Source organism: Syngnathus acus, chromosome 21 (genome assembly GCF_901709675.1).
Source record: "Syngnathus acus chromosome 21, fSynAcu1.2, whole genome shotgun sequence".
In the NCBI taxonomy this organism is placed as follows: domain Eukaryota; kingdom Metazoa; phylum Chordata; class Actinopteri; order Syngnathiformes; family Syngnathidae; genus Syngnathus; species Syngnathus acus.
The window spans coordinates 11,660,006-11,679,992 of record NC_051105.1 but is presented as its reverse complement, the minus strand read 5'-3'; the positions used below and the strand labels follow the sequence as shown (position 1 = coordinate 11,679,992).

The 19,987-nt window shown below is 40.2% G+C and overlaps 1 protein-coding gene across 42 annotated transcripts in view; it reads right to left on the bottom strand.

The window, feature by feature from the left end:
* Nucleotides 1-19,987, bottom strand: part of clasp1a (cytoplasmic linker associated protein 1a) — a 71,927-nt gene that overhangs the window by 23,040 nt on the left and 28,900 nt on the right. For 11 of the 42 annotated variants that reach the window (XM_037239288.1, XM_037239293.1, XM_037239300.1 and 8 more), the window contains 19 exons: nt 17,484-17,618; nt 17,312-17,385; nt 17,134-17,226; nt 16,815-16,960; nt 12,456-12,591; nt 12,211-12,281; nt 11,906-11,965; nt 11,463-11,540; nt 11,198-11,365; nt 10,745-10,791; nt 10,243-10,413; nt 9,501-9,524; nt 8,097-8,204; nt 6,331-6,357; nt 4,770-4,934; nt 3,832-3,993; nt 2,891-2,950; nt 1,426-1,529; nt 1,184-1,207 (listed from right to left, as the gene is read on the bottom strand). In XM_037239288.1, the coding sequence (XP_037095183.1) occupies nt 1,184-1,207; nt 1,426-1,529; nt 2,891-2,950; nt 3,832-3,993; nt 4,770-4,934; nt 6,331-6,357; nt 8,097-8,204; nt 9,501-9,524; nt 10,243-10,413; nt 10,745-10,791; nt 11,198-11,365; nt 11,463-11,540; nt 11,906-11,965; nt 12,211-12,281; nt 12,456-12,591; nt 16,815-16,960; nt 17,134-17,226; nt 17,312-17,385; nt 17,484-17,618 (1,853 nt within the window). The remainder of the gene's footprint in view (nt 1-1,183; nt 1,208-1,425; nt 1,530-2,890; nt 2,951-3,831; nt 3,994-4,769; nt 4,935-6,330; nt 6,358-8,096; nt 8,205-9,500; nt 9,525-10,242; nt 10,414-10,744; nt 10,792-11,197; nt 11,366-11,462; nt 11,541-11,905; nt 11,966-12,210; nt 12,282-12,455; nt 12,592-16,814; nt 16,961-17,133; nt 17,227-17,311; nt 17,386-17,483; nt 17,619-19,987) is intronic. The other 31 variants (XM_037239306.1, XM_037239320.1, XM_037239327.1 and 28 more) reach the window with 20 other exon arrangements.

Sequence of the window (19,987 nt, the reverse complement as noted above, 5' to 3'; positions counted from 1 at the left end):
TACTCATAATGCTCCTCTGTGTGCAAACGAACTGTCACATGAACAGACGGTTACCACTATCATCAGGCAGCCATTATGCTTTGTATGTTTTTCTTGGATCAATCTACTTTTAACTAAAGAAATATTTTCAAAATTCAGATGCAGACATGCAACATTTTGTAATCCCCTAATTAAAATGTACACTTTTTTCTGACTAAACATCAAAAGCCAGGCAGGATCAAGCAGTGCACCTCGATAGGCAGAGATCATGACAACAAGTACAATGAATGAAATTCACAGACGAAAATATTTAAACTGATAATCAAAAAGAATACAACAAAATGATACTGTTATGTGTAATATAGCTGCACGCATTGGAGATGTGTTATATATAGAGCAAAAAGCAAAACAAGGGATACTACAGGTTGTGGACAAAAATGTTACTTTCCCAATAAAGAAAGAAAACCCTTGCAAATTACAAATGTTACAATAAAAATGGACAGACAATTACCAAATTAAAATCTACTTTGCTTTTAAATTGTGATTGAACACAATTATGCATTCATTCAATCATCGCTTTTCCTCACAAGTGACGGGGGCGTGCTGGAACCTCTCGTAGCAGTCTTTGGGCAGTAGGCCAAACTGGTCACCAGCCAATTGCAGGGCACAAACAAGCAACCACACTCACAATCACACCTACAGTCAATTTTGATGTGGTCAATTGGCCTACCGTGTATGTTTTTGGTAATTCGGGGGGAAAACGGAGTACCTGAAAGAAATCTACGCAGACACGGGGAGAACATTCAAACTCTACACAGAAAGACTGGAGCCGGAATCAAACCCCGTACTTCTGAACTGTGAGATGATGTGCTAACCGGTGTGACTGTGAGTCCACTTTCTATCAAAGTTACAGACTTTAATATTGTGGGAACACCAATTGTTGCAACTTTTAAGAGAAAACATTTCAATCTTGTCACATCCGCCAAAAGGACATTCTCACCAAGTGGTTTGTCTTGGTGAATTTCCATTTTGTCATTTCACTTCACGGTTTGTGAATTTAATTTAAGTGATCATTGAGGGTTTTTCTTTCGATAACAAAAGGGAAGCAACAGTTTTGAAGCTATAGTGCATATTTCTATGCTTTATTAGTGCATAATTGCATGGAAATACATATAACAGTGCACTGTTTAGTCTAACCGACTACCTTATTCCTGGAGTCTCCTAACAGCTGAAATGAAGAACAACAATAAAGAAAGAGGAGAGGGAGAAAGTTTAAAGAACAAGAACATTCCTGGCTATACAAAAGAGGATTTCATTACTTATTTGGCATATATTATTTCAACTCTACTGGTTATTATGCGTAATGTGCTTCCGGTTATATTGTGTCAATAACAAGTAATATGACCAAAAAAAATAAATGCACTCTCAAAATTCAACTGAATTTACCAGAGCATCAGCAACTGCTGCCTCCACCTCCGTGCCAGTATTAAGAACCCTCATCGCATTGACTGACGCTGAGATTCTAGCTTGGTGAATCAAACCATAACGCTCTGTAGATGGGTTAGATGGGGGGGGGGGGAAACAGAACATGATGAAATACATTTGGCACGACTGGTACATGGAAATTGTAACAAAACTTACCTGACGATCAACAATTGAATATTCATTATTTTATTTTTTATTTATTTATATTTAATCTTTTAGTATTGGAACAGAAATTTCCTATTTTTTTGGCTGCAGACATTTGGCATACAAACATACATCTTTCTATTCATGTTTTTACATCTTAATTTGACACATAACTTAGTACTTAGAATTATGTACAGTAGTTGTAACACAACAACATTTATAGTTGAGTAAAAATATCAGACCAAATACGTTTACTCACATGAGCAGATGGGTTTAAACTCGGGATATCAAAATTAATGTTTTTAAAAGAATGCAATTAATGCATGCCCCCTATTTGACCTGCCCCGTGCATAGTTTGTGAACTGAGGTTGTAGCAGATATATCCACATAATAATTGTTACTAATAATCATTTTTATTATTATGCTAATTTTGTAACGGTGGAGTGTAATTGCAATGAATGTTGATTATTACACAGCCTTAATATCAAGAGTATTAAAACTTGAAAAATATTCTTTAATTGTACATTTATGAAATGTGCAATTAATTTGCAATTCATTCTGAGTCAACTTTGTAAATCATGTAATTACATTTTGATTTACTGATAGCCCTAGTTTTAACAAAAGCTGCCATAAGATCAATATGTATCAGATCGAGATAGGAAACCTACAAATACAGTTTGTATTATAGTCATCTGTTCCAATACTTTTAGAGAGTATGTTCATAATAAGATTTGAAAAAAAAAATAACGAACACTGAAAACATCAATTGAAGGCGATTATTATCAAGATTGGCATTATGTCAACCTTTCAGATTGAAACAGTGTTCTGGAGAAATAACAAATATTTTGTGCTAAACAAAAGGAAAAACTCTAAACCCTGATTTCCCAAAAAGATGACGCACCAAAAAATGCACTAAAGATGGAAAAACATCATAGATCTGTGCCAAATTAAAACAACGAACAACATCACAACATAGGCCCATGTCATCAACATCTGAAAAACAGCAGCCTATAACCCGTTAAATGACCAAAAACATCACAACAATAATTATGCTGAGTCTTCTTGTCTCAGAAGGACTCTAATAATTTACCTGCTTATCATAACATGCCGATCTCATCATTCTTATTTTTCCAACTAAAATTTAAGAATAAAATCTTCCAAGTCTTGCCTGCAGTTATCACAAAGCATGCAAGTACAACAGACAACGGGCGGATATGACACAGGGTTTTGGGGGAAAACTAAGAGGGGCTGGTGGGTTGGGACATCTATTCATGCAGGTCACCTGACTGGCCATGAGGGTCAGCTGTGAGAGCACTTGTTGAACGGGAATGCCGTCGGGAAGCTGCGGGGTACAGGAAAGGTTGGCAATATGGGGACAGGGTGACAAATCACATATTTTATTGTCGCTCAATCTATTTTAGTTTATATCCAGATTTCCTTTGTTTTGGAGGGCGGGACTATAGGCAATTAAAAATGCTTGCTTTTTGTAATGTAACATTACATCCACATTGTGTACTAATTCGAACTGGGATGGTGATTAAGTGACCGAAAGAAAAAGTAAAAATGTATGTGTCAAAAAGGTAACCGTTCATGTTAAAATTGACTATGACTGTGGGCTATGACTTTCATCTGCCTTTTCATACTGCTTCATTGTCTCTCATTAGCCAGATTTGTTCTTATTTCTTTTCATATTCAAAAACAGTGAATTATCTAGCAGTAAACGTATGTATTTGAACTAAATGATAACAGTTCCTTGGGTCTATATCACCACAGAAATGATTAATTTCTGTGAAATAATGATTCGATGATGATTGATTATTACTAATCCTTATTTTGGGTTCATTAAGTTTCATCACAAACAAATTAGAACTGGTCTGGCCATCATGTGGGAGACAAAATGAAAGCAGATTCCATGACGCTAAAACCATGGATTGTGAGTGTTGAAGCCACTCCTGAAATGACTCAAGATGGTCCCATATATATACCAGTTAAAAAGTTCAAGTTGTTAGTTTACTTTTCAATCAGTTATTTGCTCGATCAAAAGAACCCAACTTCGAGCATGCATAGAGAGGACCCACACAGTGCAAGAATGTGCAGACAGTTGGGTATGTTTTTGACCTGAGACAAAATCATTAATAGCATGTGGCATTTTGTGGAAGTTTCTTTGGGACATCTGGGCTGCACCAGTTGTTCCTGGACAGTTGGTAGCACACAGATACTTACCCAGAGGAGTAAAGCCACGAGCTGGGCTTGTGTCGCGGCTGCTCTCGCGACTAGTGTCGCGACTGCAACCCTGACTCATGCTGGGGCGGGGTATGCGGCTCCGGGCTAGCGTGCGGTAGGGAAGAGCAGCAGGGAGAAGAGGTTTTTTACCACACAAGCTGGCTGTGAGGACAACAAGTTAGGTGCAAGTGTCAGTATGCATTCATGAAGAAATGTTAGACAGGCGGAGATGAGGAATAAGAGATAAACTCAAACAGCTTTTTGGATTGAATGGAAATAAAATGCGGTGCATCATGCTGCTGCTGTGTTCTAATTGTAATACTGATAGTAACAATAAAATGTGTTCAAGATGATCTGTTCTTTCCTAAATTAATCGCAACACAATTTGCATGAAACAAAAAGGCATGGCAAATTAGCAATGCAAAGACATTTGGGGGTTATAACAAAAAAATACTAAGCCTGATATAAGAGTAAATTGATACACAGCAAACCAAACGTTAAAAGGTTATATTGTGTGTACAGTTACAAATGCAAGCCCAAAAAAGTTGCCCTGTGTCAAAACAAAAAAGTATAGAATAAACGCGTCAAATATATAACTTGTTGCCCAACAAGCAAAAATTGCTTTAGTTCACAGACAAAATTCATTTCCAATCCATTTAGCTGCAGCATCGAAATTTAATTTGCACTACCCCTTCAAAACATTCATAACTAAAGTTAATCGACAAAATCTCTCAAAATAACCATAAGAAAGGATCAACCCATCTTACTGTGTGCCAGCTACACATTGTAGATAAACATGCTCTGTTGTATGTCGTAATAGGTTCAGGCTCTGACTTTTCTTGTTTACCACAAAAGTCAGTTTTGCAGAATCATAATGCAGTCCAAGTAAGGGAAAACAGCAGGCTATACAAATTTTGTGCATAAGTGTCCGAGCATACCTAAGCCCATTCGACTTGGGCTGGTCTCTCGGCTGCATCCTTGGCTGCGAGGAATCCTACTGCGTTTGTCAGCTGGTGTGTTAGAGGCAGAAACTGTTGCCCGAGGGATCCGACCGTAGCTGCCGTGTCCAAGCAGTTTGCCTGGGGAGCTGGAGCGACTGCCAGCTGTTGACAAATACACAGGCATAAACATACAGGTATCCACAATATACAAAAAGCATGAACAATAATTAACAACAAAGTAGTGAGAAAGCCTTAAAGAAGAAAATGCTCACAACTTGAATCAATTAATATGTGTACAAATATTGAAGAAAACTAATAAGTATTTTGCATTAAACCGATTGTAAATAACAAATAAAGCCGGTGCCAATGACTTGGAGCGAAAACCATGTTTTAATTTAAAAAGGTGTGAGTGAATCGGTACACAAAAAAGATGAATCTGTCTCTTTGTGCAATAGCTTCTACTGGTCAAAAATTATGAAGAAAAAACATAAAAAAATAGGTTTGATGCTGCTAATGATATTGTTTCTTTGAATTTACATAACTTTAATAGTTTGGGCTTTGGAACGTGTTTACTACGTGCTGTCACATGTTATTAAACATGACAAAAGCTCCAAATAATACTGAGCATTTCTTCGGCTTCGAAATACGTATCGCTTGGAAGGAAATGTTACATTTACAGCACTGACAAGTTAATTAATTTTGTGGAACAACAAAATCTTGAGGGTATGACATACCCTCTTGAACTGAGCCGTACCATATCGAATCAAAACCATACGGAATCGAACTGAATCTAATCATTGCATATAATGTATCGAGATATGTATCAAATCACATTATTGGAGGGATGTACACATTTAGTGCAATCCATTACTTGAATAGTTATATGCAAGTACAACATATCCCTAACACGATCGTTTACTTATCATAAAAAACAATTGTAAGAACAGAAATGTTTAGTAAAGAATTCAATACCGCATAAGTGGTGTTACAGCGTGGCAAAAATCAGACTTCATGTGCTTTGTGACTGTTCAGACTACAATGCTTTGTTTATTCCTGTAATTTAGATGAAGTTCAGACCACATTTTACTACCAAGAGTATTATTGCCTTAACTAGAATTTGTCAATAACATGTACCAACGAACATGAGAAATAGATATGCATGTATTCCATTCGTAAAGTGAATGTAACATACTGTCCATGTCTTCTTGAAATGCAAAGGAGCTTGATACGCTGTGATTTCAGCAACAAGTAAATGTAAGACAAACAGAAAATGAACTGAATCGATTCACATAAATCACTGCTGACACAGATGGGGTATGAGCTCTAAGTAGGGATGGAAATGTGACAAGGGCTACCAGACAAACATAAAAAGCAAGACAATTGGCATGGGCAATTTTGAGGTTCTCGCCATCTTCTCAACACACCAACGTTCATAAATAAAGCATGCAGCACAGTGGTGAACTGAAAGTAAAGGTCTAAAGGATCAAGCAGTGCAAAGTTGTGTAGGATCAGGGGATAGTGCTTTAGCCATCCAGCTTGTGATTGGATGAAGCCTTACCACTGATGGGATTGGCTGATCTGGATCCTGAATGATGGAAGCAATAGGCAGGACAATTGGAGATTGGTCAAAATGAGACAAAGGGTTATGTTTATTGATTTTATGCAGCATGCACTCCGAGGGCCCTATGAAATCTAGAAGCTGTATATGATTTAAGTTTTGTCAGTTACATGACCTGTGGCTGATTGGGATGTTGACAATTAATTCAGTAATCAACTGTTGTTTCTACTCGAACTAGAAACAAATGCATACTGTCAGCATCCCAATATCCCTAATATTTGTGAGTTTTCATATGTATTTATTAGGGATGCACCGAAAATTCGGCCACCGAACATTTTCGGCCGAAAATGACCCAAAAGTGCATTTTCGGTTTTTGGCCGAAAGACCTAAATCACCGAAACAACACAGCCGAAACTTGTGATGACGTGAGCAAACAGCGCAGCCAGCACGCGGGAAAACGGGATAAGAGCCAGCATGTCTGCGGTGTGGACTGATTTCACTATCTCAGAGAAAGACCCACGGATAGCGATTTGCAAAACATGCAATGCTGAAATTTCAAGAGGGGGTGCATCTGCAAAAAGTTTCTCCACGTCGGGTTTAATTCATCACCTGAAATCCAAACATCCCGATCGCCATTCTGAATATGAGAAGAAGGCGACACAGAAAAGGAAACTGACACCGAGCACGCCCACTCCGTCTGTGGCGGAAGTTTTTGAAAAGGCAAGAAAGTTCTCCAGTGATTCTGCCAAGAGAACATATTTAATTTTACCGTCTTTCAGCAGGCCAGTCAGTTATAAGCCTGTAAATTATTATTTAATGTACACATGAGTGGGGTCAAGTTAAACATTTTATTTTTATTTTATTTTATTTTTGAATTTTAATTTATATTGTGCATTGTTGTAATGTCAGTGCTAAATAAATATTTTCATACTTTTGTAACTGGTTTATTGCAATGCCTTGATTTTAGTGAGGTTAGTACACATGTAGCCATAAATGCTGTGGTTCTAATAACTGACATAATCATTTCTTTCGGTGTTTCGGTTTTCGGCCTTGGTTTCCTCATTTTTGGTTTTCGGTTTCGGCCAAGAATTTTTATTTCGGTGCATCCCTAGTATTTATGTATTAGTTGATTGATTGAACAAGTGATAACAAATGATCGGCAATGGACCTTTATTTTCTCCTAACCATTAACAGATAAAACACTGTTGTTGTTTTTTATAACCATCTGACTGACACATATTAAAGTTTGAGATACAGTAACTGAAACTCAACTGTTAAGCAATAGAAGACTGTATTTTAGCTAATTTCTTTGCAACTTGCTAGAGATAAAGTGGTTTTTTTATGTTAATGCTTGATGATCAATTTGATTTTTTCTGTATTATTATACTGCATCACAGAAATCATAGGGCACCACTTTAAATGACTGTGGATTTGGTTCCAATGACAGAATATGAAAAAGAATATATCTGTACAAAACAAAACCATAATTCAACTCAAAATGCAAGCATACACATTGTAAAGACATGCACGCACGCACGCACGCACGCACGCACGCACACACGCACACACACACACACACACACGCACACAAACGCACACACGCACACACACACTTGTTAGAGAGTGGTGGCACATACATAATAACAGAGCTAAGAAAAAGTTCACAATTTATCAATATACACTGTGTGGATCACAAAATGAATGAATGAATTTCAAGACTAATGATGATACAACTTTTGCGAGAATTAAATTCAGTGTATACATACGCTGAGACTGAGAAACCACTTTGGCCCGGCTCCGACCTCGACTGTCTACCACTGAAGGACTGGCTCCGCTTGCACTGCCAGAACTTTGCCTTCTGGTACGAACACGACCTGAATGACATGGGAGGCACCAGAGTCCAGGAGAAAGGAGAAAAAGATGTCGTAAGAAGATGCCATTTCGATGGCTGATTCAACCCTTGGACTAAACGTGCAAAAGACAACATTGGGGAGCCTTATTGAAGAGGATGAACTAGTCCTGAAAGAAATCCAAACTTGGAGGACGAATAAATTCATTAGGTTCATTTTCAGACTATCCATCTTTCCATCTTTTTTTTTTGTAGATTGTTCACTGGTGATGGGTGAGCTAGAGTACACATTTGATTACAGAAAACTCACAGTCATACTCAGGAGCAAATCTTGCGACTTTAATTAACCACACATTTTTGTTTTTAGAATGTGGGGCAAAACTGTGCCCATAGAAACCCCATATAGTTGGCAGAGGGAGAACATGGAAAATACACACAGGTCGGAGCTGAGACCAAACTCAGACTTTTGATAGTGATGCAGACATGACATCCACATGAAGGTTAGAAACATGATGAGGTATTTATCTCAACGTACTTTATACTCAGATTTTATGACTACTATAATTGAAAAGCTGCGATTGGCTGGCAACCAGTTCAGGGTGTCCCCTGCCTGCTGCCCGATGACTGCTGGGATAGGCTCCAGCATGCCCGTGACCCCCGTGCGGACAAGCTGTACAGAAAATGGATGGATGGATATAATTGAAATAAGAGGCTGTAAGAGCGGCTCCTATTTGGTTTTCCCATGTACAAAAATGATGTAATCAACAGAGCTTTATCTCACTGAGCCAGTTCTGACACCAACACAAACGACAGCAAGAATGAGAATGATTATTGACTATTGTAAAGGCACAAAAATTGATACAACTGTAGTTTTTGAGCTCATAAGGTCAAAATGTTGCTTTATGACGTAATATTAACTAGTTAAGTTATTACTAGTTAACTTGTATTAAGTAACTTATTCTAGAGATATTCTTCATTTAAAGGGTAGCACAGTGAGGCTTTTAGAAGGCTGTTAATTTTTGTCTCCAAAATTTTGAGTATTGAGACAAATAGGGAAAATGACAACAGACACATGGGGGATTAAATACAATTACACATTTTTGTAGGAAACTGAAGCTATTATTGTCTGGGTTACGGAAAGTCCATGCAGAGATAGTCCATGCAGTTCCACACAACCTACAATCACTTGGAAGGAATGAGGAGAAGAGACGACGAAAAGGACGTAAGGACGTAAACAGACAGCTTACTAGAAGACATACAAAATTGTCAGTACAATTTGCAAAACTGCAAACACTAACATGGATAAACACATAAGTCTTACCATCACTTTTACCAGGGGTGCCATCTTTTTGGCATTTAGGAAAGGCAAGGCAGCAACGAGTGGGAGAAGCGGTAAAGAGGAAAATGTTAGTTTACGCGGGAAAGAATTGAGTGGGCAAGGAAAGTTGTTAATATCTGCTATTATGGACCCTCTGGAGTGAAGCAGGACAGGCAAGGATTTTTCACACAGCACACAGTCTGGGACATGTTAAACACAACCTGTACAAGCTTGTAATGTTAGTGAAGTGTCTTTGTTTTTTATTAAACTGTAGGAGTGCTTACTATAGCCATTGTCAAGTGTTAACATTTTATTAAAGCCGTTCCTGCTCACTGAACAGTCTAACTGGAAATTTCATAGCTGTTAATACTCCTTGCGGGACTAAAACAACAACAAAAAAAAGCATGATTATGGTATTTGGAAGCTCTTTTTATCAATAAATTAATACAGGGGCGAATTTACAACTCTTTAGTTATTTATTGTGTCTTCTGTTTGTATGAGATAGCAAAGTAGTGGAACATTATAAGAAAAAATAGAAAAAATGGGAGCATTTTATACAATACTGTTTGACTGGTTACTAATTTAATTTTAATTAACATTAAACAAAAGTTGCCATGCAGGCATGCTAAAGTAATAGTTTAACTTTGGCAAATTAATGGAGAGAACTAATGGATTACTAATGGATCAGGTATGCTAAAGTATTAGTTTAACTTTGGAAAGTTAATGGAGAGAATTAATGGATTACCTAATGATGCATAGGATCCAGGTGGAAGGGCAGCTGCTGAGCTGAATGCCGGAGACGCAGGAACAGTAGACACTCTTGACTTGGCGCTGGACGCAGCATTTACATCGACGTCGCTACGCGAACGCTGGAGGGAACCCGATGTAATGGGCATCCGTGTACTAACGAGTTTAGCTGAGACAAGAGAGAAGACAATCGCTTCAGCTTCAGAGGAATATAAACTCCTTATTAAACTTATTCTTTTACAAACTCCTACACTGTTTCAGATAACGGTTTGTTTGCAGGTTTACAGTATCAGTAAGCATTCTAAAACAACAGTAGACTCATTCCTTCTGCACATACAGAATGTATGCTTTGCGCTTTATATTTGTACACATTTTCTGCGGAAATTATCAATTCTGTACTGAAAAACAATGCTGATTCCAATTTTTTTATCAATGCAGATGACATAGGATAGTCATTAATTAATTAGGACACTCGTAACTCAAGAGGCAAAAGTGCTTACTTCTCCCTATGCTGCCTCCAATGACAGTCTTCACAGAGAGGGGTCGGCTGAAATGAAAAGAAATAGCAACATTGTTAAGGATCCTTGCTGGACAAATGAATGTGTGAACATGACAACAAAATGGACACAAAAAAATAAGAATATTTTCTTGATTGTGCATGAACTAACAAGCACGCACGCACGCACGCACGCACGCACGCACGCACGCACGCACGCACGCACGCACGCACACACACACGAACACGCACACACACACACACAGGCGCACGCGCACACACAGGCACAAAAACATTCACATACAAAAAAATCCAAGTCCTCAAATTCATCAGATGGTGATTTAAAATTGATATTTCCACTCCTGTGCTGTTCTCCCAAAAATCAGAAGAAAAAAAAATTTTGCCTGGCAAAACCTACAGAAAAATCTGGCTAAAATGACAGGAAACTTTTTCTTACTTCAGACTCTCCTGGGAAGATGACGAGGAACGATCCGACTGGGGTAGAGACACAATGCTGTCAGAGCTCTTCAAATGAGTCTGAAGTGCTTTTTGATATGTGGACTCCAGCGCTTGGAAGAGATGCTCTGCTTCTCGGCTATAGTGGCCATGGAAACCCCAATAACACCTAATGACAAGGACAAGCAAAATCATTTTGAGTCAAAAATTTTCACGTGTCCTAAAAAATCGTCAGAATGGAGCCAAAACTCTCATTTAATACTTACTTTCTTGCAATGGATCTGGCCTCTGAGTCGGCATCATGTATGCCTTTCTTGATGGTCTCAGTCAAAACAGCCACATGCCTACGACAGCAAGGGAACATGGTGAGTAGTTGTATTGCTTTCTTGTCGTCAGTCTCCAGATTTTTCCTCTGGTTGTCGACAAGGAATGGGACCGGTTTTCACACGCCTTTTAAAGTCCCAGAGGTGGTTTCATGATAATTAACGAGCGGGACCAATGTGATTTTCCAATTTGGTGATTAAAACTAGCAGAATTTATCAATTTAATGGCCATCGTGAGTGGCGCACCCAACCTCATCAACTGCTAATGAACCCAAAAGCAATGACGTGAGCGGGAAGAGGAGAAAAACTCAGCCAGCAATTTTATGAATATTTGTTTTGTAAAGGAGATAGTGGATATACTGTATTCAAGAAACCATGTTGCTTACCTTTCCAATGTACTAGTGTGCCACTCTTGGAGCATCAGTTCTAAAAATTCATAACAACGTCTGGAATGGAACCAAAGTTTTGAATAAATAAGATACTATACAAAAATATTATAAAACCAAATACCTGGGGTTATGAATGCCATTAAAAACATTGTTCATTTCACAACAGTGTATTCAAAACTATTTCAATTTTCCTAATTAACAAATTATTAATCAAAAAATAAATATTGAAGATTTTAAAATAAGGCAGATCATTTTAATTCAAGGAAGCTTATTTCCCTAGAATGCTAAAAAGGTCACCTTACCGCCTGACTGCAACTGATTTGGAGGTGCAGTTACTTGTAATGATAGGGATAAGACGTGGGTAGTGTGTATGCTGTAAGACAAAAGAATTAAAACTCATATCAAAACAGACAAATGAGTTTTTGATTTGGTTTTCCCAGGAGGGGAAAAATATTTGAGATCTGTGCCTGCTGGATGATATGACTTAATCATGCAATACATAAGATATGAGAATGAACACAGTATTTCCCGTGTCGTGACAGCTCACCCTGAGAATGAGGCGGATAGCAGCCATTCCAGATGTGGCCATGACTTTGGCACTGTTGGGCACAAGGTTCAGGAGTATAGGCATGGCGCTCTCAGCTCCATGGTCAAACTTGTTACCCAGCAGCGATGAAAAATATCTGAATGACAGGAGGGAGGGGGGAGATTGTGTGATTAGAACCCGTGGCTTTCTTCTTTGTAGAGTCTATCAGATAATGCAAGGAATGAAGCAGTTTTCCTGGAGCAATTTTGTGCAACATCCCTTTTATCTTAAAATTCATCATGGCCAAAAATGCCAAAACGTTGTTTGAAAGAATGTTTTTGTCAACCCATCCTAATATTAGGTCTGCAACTAGGCTATTAAAAAATTTAATATAATCACATAAGTGATCCTGAGATTATTGTATTTGATTGGAAGCATCAATTGAGTCTGAGACTTCGCATTTTCAGGCTCTGAACGGGGTTGTCATCTGAACATGAGAGTAAAATGGGGAGACACGATGCAAGAACAATAGAGATCCATTTTGTTTTTGAAGTCTTGCCTACAACCCTCCACTTACTATTTTTTTCATTGTGTTCCCATTTTTGCCGTGGTGATTACTTGTTGTAAGCGCTGTAGTTTTGGATTAATTCTTTCAGTTCGTGAGACAGTATTTTTACCTTTTTTTCCCTGCTCATCGGGAGCACTTTTGTTTGGCCCATCTTTTCCTTTACTTGTTCTTTATACGTTGGATGATGTTTTCATTTATTACTTGATACAAAACTGTTTGTTACATTCCATGATACATTGGCCCTACTTTGGGGTCCAAACAGTTATAAATCGTTAAGTCCATCCACATCTACGGTCCATTCATTTACTCATAGCGTTTTTCATTTTAAGTATGTTCCATTTCATTAGGGTTGTAATAAAATGTAAATGAATAATGATTTTGGTCAGGCTTGCTGCTTATTTCACACCAGAGCAATCCATATCTTCATTAGCCCAATTCATTGGAATTTAACTATTTTGTAAAGTAGTTTCCCATTTGAGGTCAACAGTTAATAACTGTATAATATATGTACGTATAGGCAGGAATTAAAAACTTCTAAGCCTGTGGTGAGGACTGTGAGGAAGTGGACAGTGGAGTCAAAGCAGGACCTCCAAGCCTGCTTTGACTGCACCGATTGGGGGATTTTTGAAGCTGCAACTTTGGACCTGCATGAACTCACCGATACTGTCACATCATACATCAGCTTTTGTGAGGACTTGTGTGTGCAGACTAAGACCTTCTGCACGTACAACAACGACAAACCTTGGTTTACACCAAACCTCAGGATGCTGCGCAAAGCCAAGGAGGAAGCCTACAGTAGTGGGGACCGGGACCTGTTCAGGCAGACCAGGAACACACTGATCCGAGAGATCAGGAAAGCCAAGAGGTGTTATGGGGAGAGCCTGGAGAGACACCTCTCTGCCAATCCTGATCCCTCAACAGTGTGGAAAGGTCTACAGAGCATCACGGGCGACAAGAAACAACCCCCCTGTCCTGTGGAGAACCCAAGGCTTGCAAACCAGCTAAACAGGTTTTACTGCAGGTTTGAACGGTCCACCCACACAACAGGACCTCCTGCATCACAATCGACAAACACACCATACAAACCTCCCCCCATAACCACCCTGTCCATACCTCCATCATCGTTATCACCTACTCTCTCTCTCTTACAGAAGCCGCGCCCGCACTTCAGATTCGCGAGGAGGTGTGTCAGATGTTCCGGAGACAAAAGGTCAGAAAGGCACCAGGCCCAGACGGCGTGTCACCCTCCTGCCTGAAAGTCTGTGCTGAACAACTGGCACCCACCTTCGCACAGATCTTTCCCTGGAGCTGTGTGAGGTGCCCTCGTGCTTCAAGAGCTCCATCATCGTACCGGTGGCCAAGAAGCCCGCCATCACAGGTTTGAATGACTATAGACCTGTCGCCCTGACATCTGTGGTCATGAAATCCTTCGAGAGGTTAGTGTTCAACGACCTGAAGGTCATCACGGGCCCCCTGCTCGACCCCCTGCAGTTTGCCTACCGAGCAAACAGGTCGGTGGACGATGCGGTCAACATGGGACTGCACTACATCCTGCACCACCTGGACACCCCAGGGACGTACGCCAGGATCCTGTTTGTGGACTTCAGCTCGCCATTCATTACCATCGCTCCTGACATCCTCCACCAGAAGCTCATCCAGCTCGCGGTGCCTGCCTCCACCTGTCAGTGGATCACCAGCTTCCTGACCAACAGGAGGCAGCATGTGCGGTTGGGGACCATCACATCCGACACCCGGACCACCAATACTGGCGCCCCCCAGGGGGGCGTCCTCTCCCCACTGCTCTTCTCTCTCTACACTAGCGATTGCTCCTCAGGCGACTCTTCTGTGAAGTTCCTGAAGTATGCAGACGACACCACTCTCATCGGACTGATCCGGGACGGTGACGAGACTGCGTACAGACAGGAGGTGGAGCGGCTGGTCCACTGGTGCAGCCAAAACCACCTGGAGCTGAACCCGCTCAAGACCGTGGAGATGACAGTGGACTTCAGGAGTGACCCTTAACCATTTCCACCCCTCACTATCCAAAGTAATACTATTCTCTCCACAGACACCTTCAAGTTCCTGGGATCCACAATCTCTCGGGACCTGAAATGGACCAGCCACATATACTCTGTCTGGAAGAAGGCCCAGCAGAGGCTGTATTTTCTGAGACAGCTCAGGAAGTTCAACCTGCCACAGGAGCTGCAGAATACCTTCTATACTGCCATCATCCAGTCTATCCTCTGCACCTCCATCATTATCTGGTTTGGATCGGCCACCAAACAAGACAAGCACAGACTGTAACGGACAATCAGGATTGCAGAAAAGATAATCGGGACCAACGTCCCATCTATCCAGGACTTGTACCTGTCCAGGAAACGTGCAAGTAACATCTCTACAGACCCTTCTCACCCAGGTCGCAGTCTGTTTGAACTACTTCCCTCCGGACGGCGTTACAGAGCACTGTACGCCAAAACCAGCAGACACAGACACAGCTTCTTCCCCCAGGCTGTCGCTCTGATAAACTCACACCACTCATAGAGTCTCAGAGTCATTACTGTGCAATAACATCCTGCTCTCGATGCTTTACCTTTGGATTGTCCATATTATGTGTACTATGTGTCCTCTTTGCATCCATTGCAGCCTGGTCCTCCTGGAAGAGGGATCCTCCCATCTGTGGTCTCTTCTCAAGGTTTCTCATTTCCCCTAGTAGGAGTTTTGAGTTTTTCCTTGCCCTCCTGGGAGTTTAAGATCAGGGGATGTTTGAGAATAATTGTCAATTTTTGCACATGTTGTCCTGAATGTTGTTAGCTACCTAAATGTTGGACAGAGGCCGAGATGTACCGGAGTCAAACTCCTTGTTTGGCATGCTCAAACTTGGCAAATAAAGATTGATTCTGATTCTGATATATAGCTGAAAATTTATTTCAGGCGCATCAAGTTTCCACTGATCATCCTAGTACGTTTCTACATCTTAATTGGAGTCCATTGATTGGACATTATTAGGAAAGGCACTTATCTGGGAAAGGGTAGAGAACATTTTCTGCTCTTTTTAAGGTCCTAATGAGAACAATGGCTTTTATAAATAGAAGTTCAAAACCACCAGGACCATACTAGAGTTGGACCCTCGTCCAAACTGAATGAATGAGGGATAATAAATTTAGTCAGGCTGGTGACCACAAAGGATGAGACATTGTAAGTGCTCAAATGTTGCACCTGGAGTTTGCCCAAGTAACTTGAAATACACTCAGAATGAGAGGTGGCAAGTCTAGGTCCAGAAAAAATAAATGAATAAAACAACAACACTACCATAGTTTAGCTTTAATTATTTAACCGGCTTTCCGGGAGCTCTTTTATCTGAAGGTTGAGTAGAAAAGCCTGTGGCTAAAGTCAAACTGGGACAGGGTTTCTACTTTCTGGACATGGATTTGATACCTCTGTATATTATTGAGAGAAATTGTAATTAGTAAGAGTACTGGCTGACAAATGAAATTAATGATGACATTACAGTTTTACTTTATAGCAACCTTTTTCTAAATTTGATAGGACAAAACATGTAATTTTCTATATATGTCAGAGTCAAGGGGTAAGGTTAACTTCTTCCTATGCCCATGTTGGTCATAAACTTAAAAGTACACGTCAATGCATTATTATTCTTAATTTGGAAACCCTCCTTTATACAATCTTGGTATGACGTTTTTTTATACTGAACAAGGTTAACCACTGGAGAGGTTAACAGGTCGTGCTTGGTGAAAAAACTGTCCTTAAAAAAATAGGAACTCATCAGATCGAATTGCACTTTTTCAACATACCCTAGAGTGATGCAGGCCTCGCGGACCACCTGTGAGCGTAGATCTTTAGCTGACAATTTGAGTGGTGCCTCCAACAGACGCAGTTGCTGAGGAAAGCCTTCATATTCTGCTGCGCCAGCCAGCATGAGTGAGCGAACCTTTTTCAGCTAAAAGGGAACCACAATAAACGGATATGAGACAATGTTTACCTTATTTTCCTCTCACCTCACCTCAAACGTGTTGGTGTGTATTTGTAGGTGTCTGGTACTCACATTCGGATTCATTTGAATTGGAAAGGTATGCAGGTAGCAAGTGTTGCGCGTGCGCGTGTTTGACTTACCGCGACCACTCTGTGCTCCCAGTCATGCTTGTCATCTGACAGAATTTCTCTAATCTTCGTCAATTGGTCTTCCAGCTCTCTGTTAGAGTAAATCTGGTGATAGGAGGGTTAGGGTTAGTTTTGTTTTTACTATTCGAACCATTTGTGGTCTGAACGATGCTGTCATATCTTCAAATACCTGGACAGAGGGCACATCTTCAAAAGATTTGATGAAATCCTCTTCATCAACGGCACCGGCAGCTGCTTCTTTACCTTTAAATATTACAAGAAAACTTATAGACATGTCTGACATAATTGACAGGTCATGCGCGCACACACACACATACACCAACACGTACTTTCACACTCACCTGTGGCCTTAGCTGAGGTTGCTGAGCTGGGTCTTCTAGCAGTCATTACAGTCCGCCTGACACTAGGTGTTTTGGAGGATGAGGAAGAGGAGGACCGGCCTCCATCAACTGAGTCTTCATCTTCAAAATTCTTATCTGTAAAACAAACATTTTAAGAGTTCAAATTTTTTACAAATACAAATGTGTGTGTTTAGTATAGACAATAAACAATTTATCACTCATTGTTTTACACAAAGGATAGACATTTTCACACAATGCTCTTTTTACTTGAAATGAGTTTTCATGCTGAAATGCATCACATCGCTCCTCATTTATCAGCTCAGTGACTCAGCTCTGCATTGTAGTACAATATAAACACGACAAAACATTGTAGTACAATCCACGAAAGAGTGTTCCTGAATCGGTTTGTCAGGCCGTGTGCATGTGTCTATTTAGGATTTATCTAACCATCCAGCTGACCTTAATCGAGTATGGCAGACGTGCATAAATACACAGCCCTATCAGCTACATGACTATTCACACAGGGATTAGCTTTAAGCAGATATGACAGTGTATAGTGGCTGGGAGAAAGAATACTTTTTTTCTCAAAACACAATTGAAGGTTCATTAGTAAAAATGCATTTTTTCGCAATGCGTTTTTTAACAATGCCCTTTAGCAACAATAAATTATTGAGAGAAATGTGTTGTTTCTATTGAGCTCCACCCCTTTGCACAGTATATTTCTCATTGTTCATAAAGCACATAACATCACAGTACACATATAGAATCCAGAGTACAATAGTCTGATTTATGAACATAAATAAGCAAAACACGTTTCTGGGCTGCCATTCCCAAACATTTAAAAAGGAAAAAAGTAGTGCATAAGGCAACAGGTCCACTTAGAAGAGAATGAGATACAGCAGGAGAGAAAGAGTGATGGTTTGGCAAAAAAGCTGACAATAATGGACAGCAGGACAAGATAAAACACAGGAAGAGGAGAGAGAAAACAACAGCCAAATAATAAGAGAACAATATAAAAGGACATCATTCTTACTAGAGCAGATCTTCTCGCACACTAGCTTCCTCAGCATCTCTGCTTTGGACTAAATACTGTAATATGATTCTTTCCCACAGTAACTGTGTGGCTATATGCGTGCCCGTTCTGCATTCGGCTGGCTCTCTCAGCGCCAGAAAACCCAACCCTTAAAGCCTGCCTCTCTAAGGTTATCAATATGTGTGTAAAAGTGTGTGACGGTGTATGTGTGCGTTTGTGACTCACGATGGTTGACACACAGTAGTGAGAAGAGAAAAGCTCTTAATGTGAGATCACCATTTTGTCATTTGTGTTACAAAGCATTTGTGGACAAAAGAAGCTGCATGGCACCCCTCAATGAATTAGCATGTTTACTCTTTTCCTTAAAACAGCAGCAATCGTATTGGTTTCCCTAACCTCACTTCGACCAATGAGGAAAAAGCTGCAGGGACATGATAATGATGCATAGGGACCGAAGACACTGTTAGCAGAGATGTCCACTAGGAGTCAGGGTACACTTTAAAGTGTAAACTACAGCAATTATATATGCCCTGTTCTCAACACACACATTTCTATACTATTTTGCTGTAGCCAAATTTCAAAGGTCTTTTTACCCCAACATTCCTTCGTGAGCGATCTTTGGACCACGTGTGATGTAGCAAGCAGCTGCAGAGGTGACAGATGACAAGGTGATCAGTGTTATAGTAAGATCACCACACATATATCTTGCTAATTAAGGGGTCATTTCAACTGAGCATTAAATATATTATCACGTGCTGTATTTCAAAATGAACTAGCCTGTGCACACTCTCCTTCATATTTGAATCGTACTGACCAAGACAAGTGACTAATGAGAGACACATTACTTTCCCGTTGTTTCACAATAAAGCAAAGGTAATGATCTAATATATTCGACAGTATTGCACTTCACATCCGTCTAAGTAGTCTGTCGGTAGTCTGAGCACTCAATTTACGATACAAAAAAAAAATCTCACTTACCTATGTAAGTTTCTAAAGCTAATGTCTGACCTGTTCTAACAAGCACTGACTCATACTCAAGACTCAAAGGCCCATGTAATTAAAATGCCTGACTTTGACAGATACTTAGCAACCATCAAAAATAATAATATTGATAATAATGATTGGTGTCACGGTGGAACACTAGTTAGCACGTTCACCACACAGTTAGGCGGGTGCGGGTTCGATTCCACCGCTGGCCCAACCTGTGTAGTTTGCATGTTCTCCCTGTGCCCGGGTGGGTTTTCTCCGGGCACTCTAGTTTCCTCCCACATCCCAAAAACATGCTTGGTAGGCCTAAGTGCGAGTGCGGATGGTTGTTCGTCTCTGTGTGCCTTGCGATTGGCTGGCAACCGGTTCAGGGTGTCCCCCGCCTATTGCCCGATGACTGCTGGGACAGGCTCCAGCACGCCCGCGACCCCCGTGGGGACAAGCGGTATAGAAGATGGATGGATAATAATAATAATAATAATAA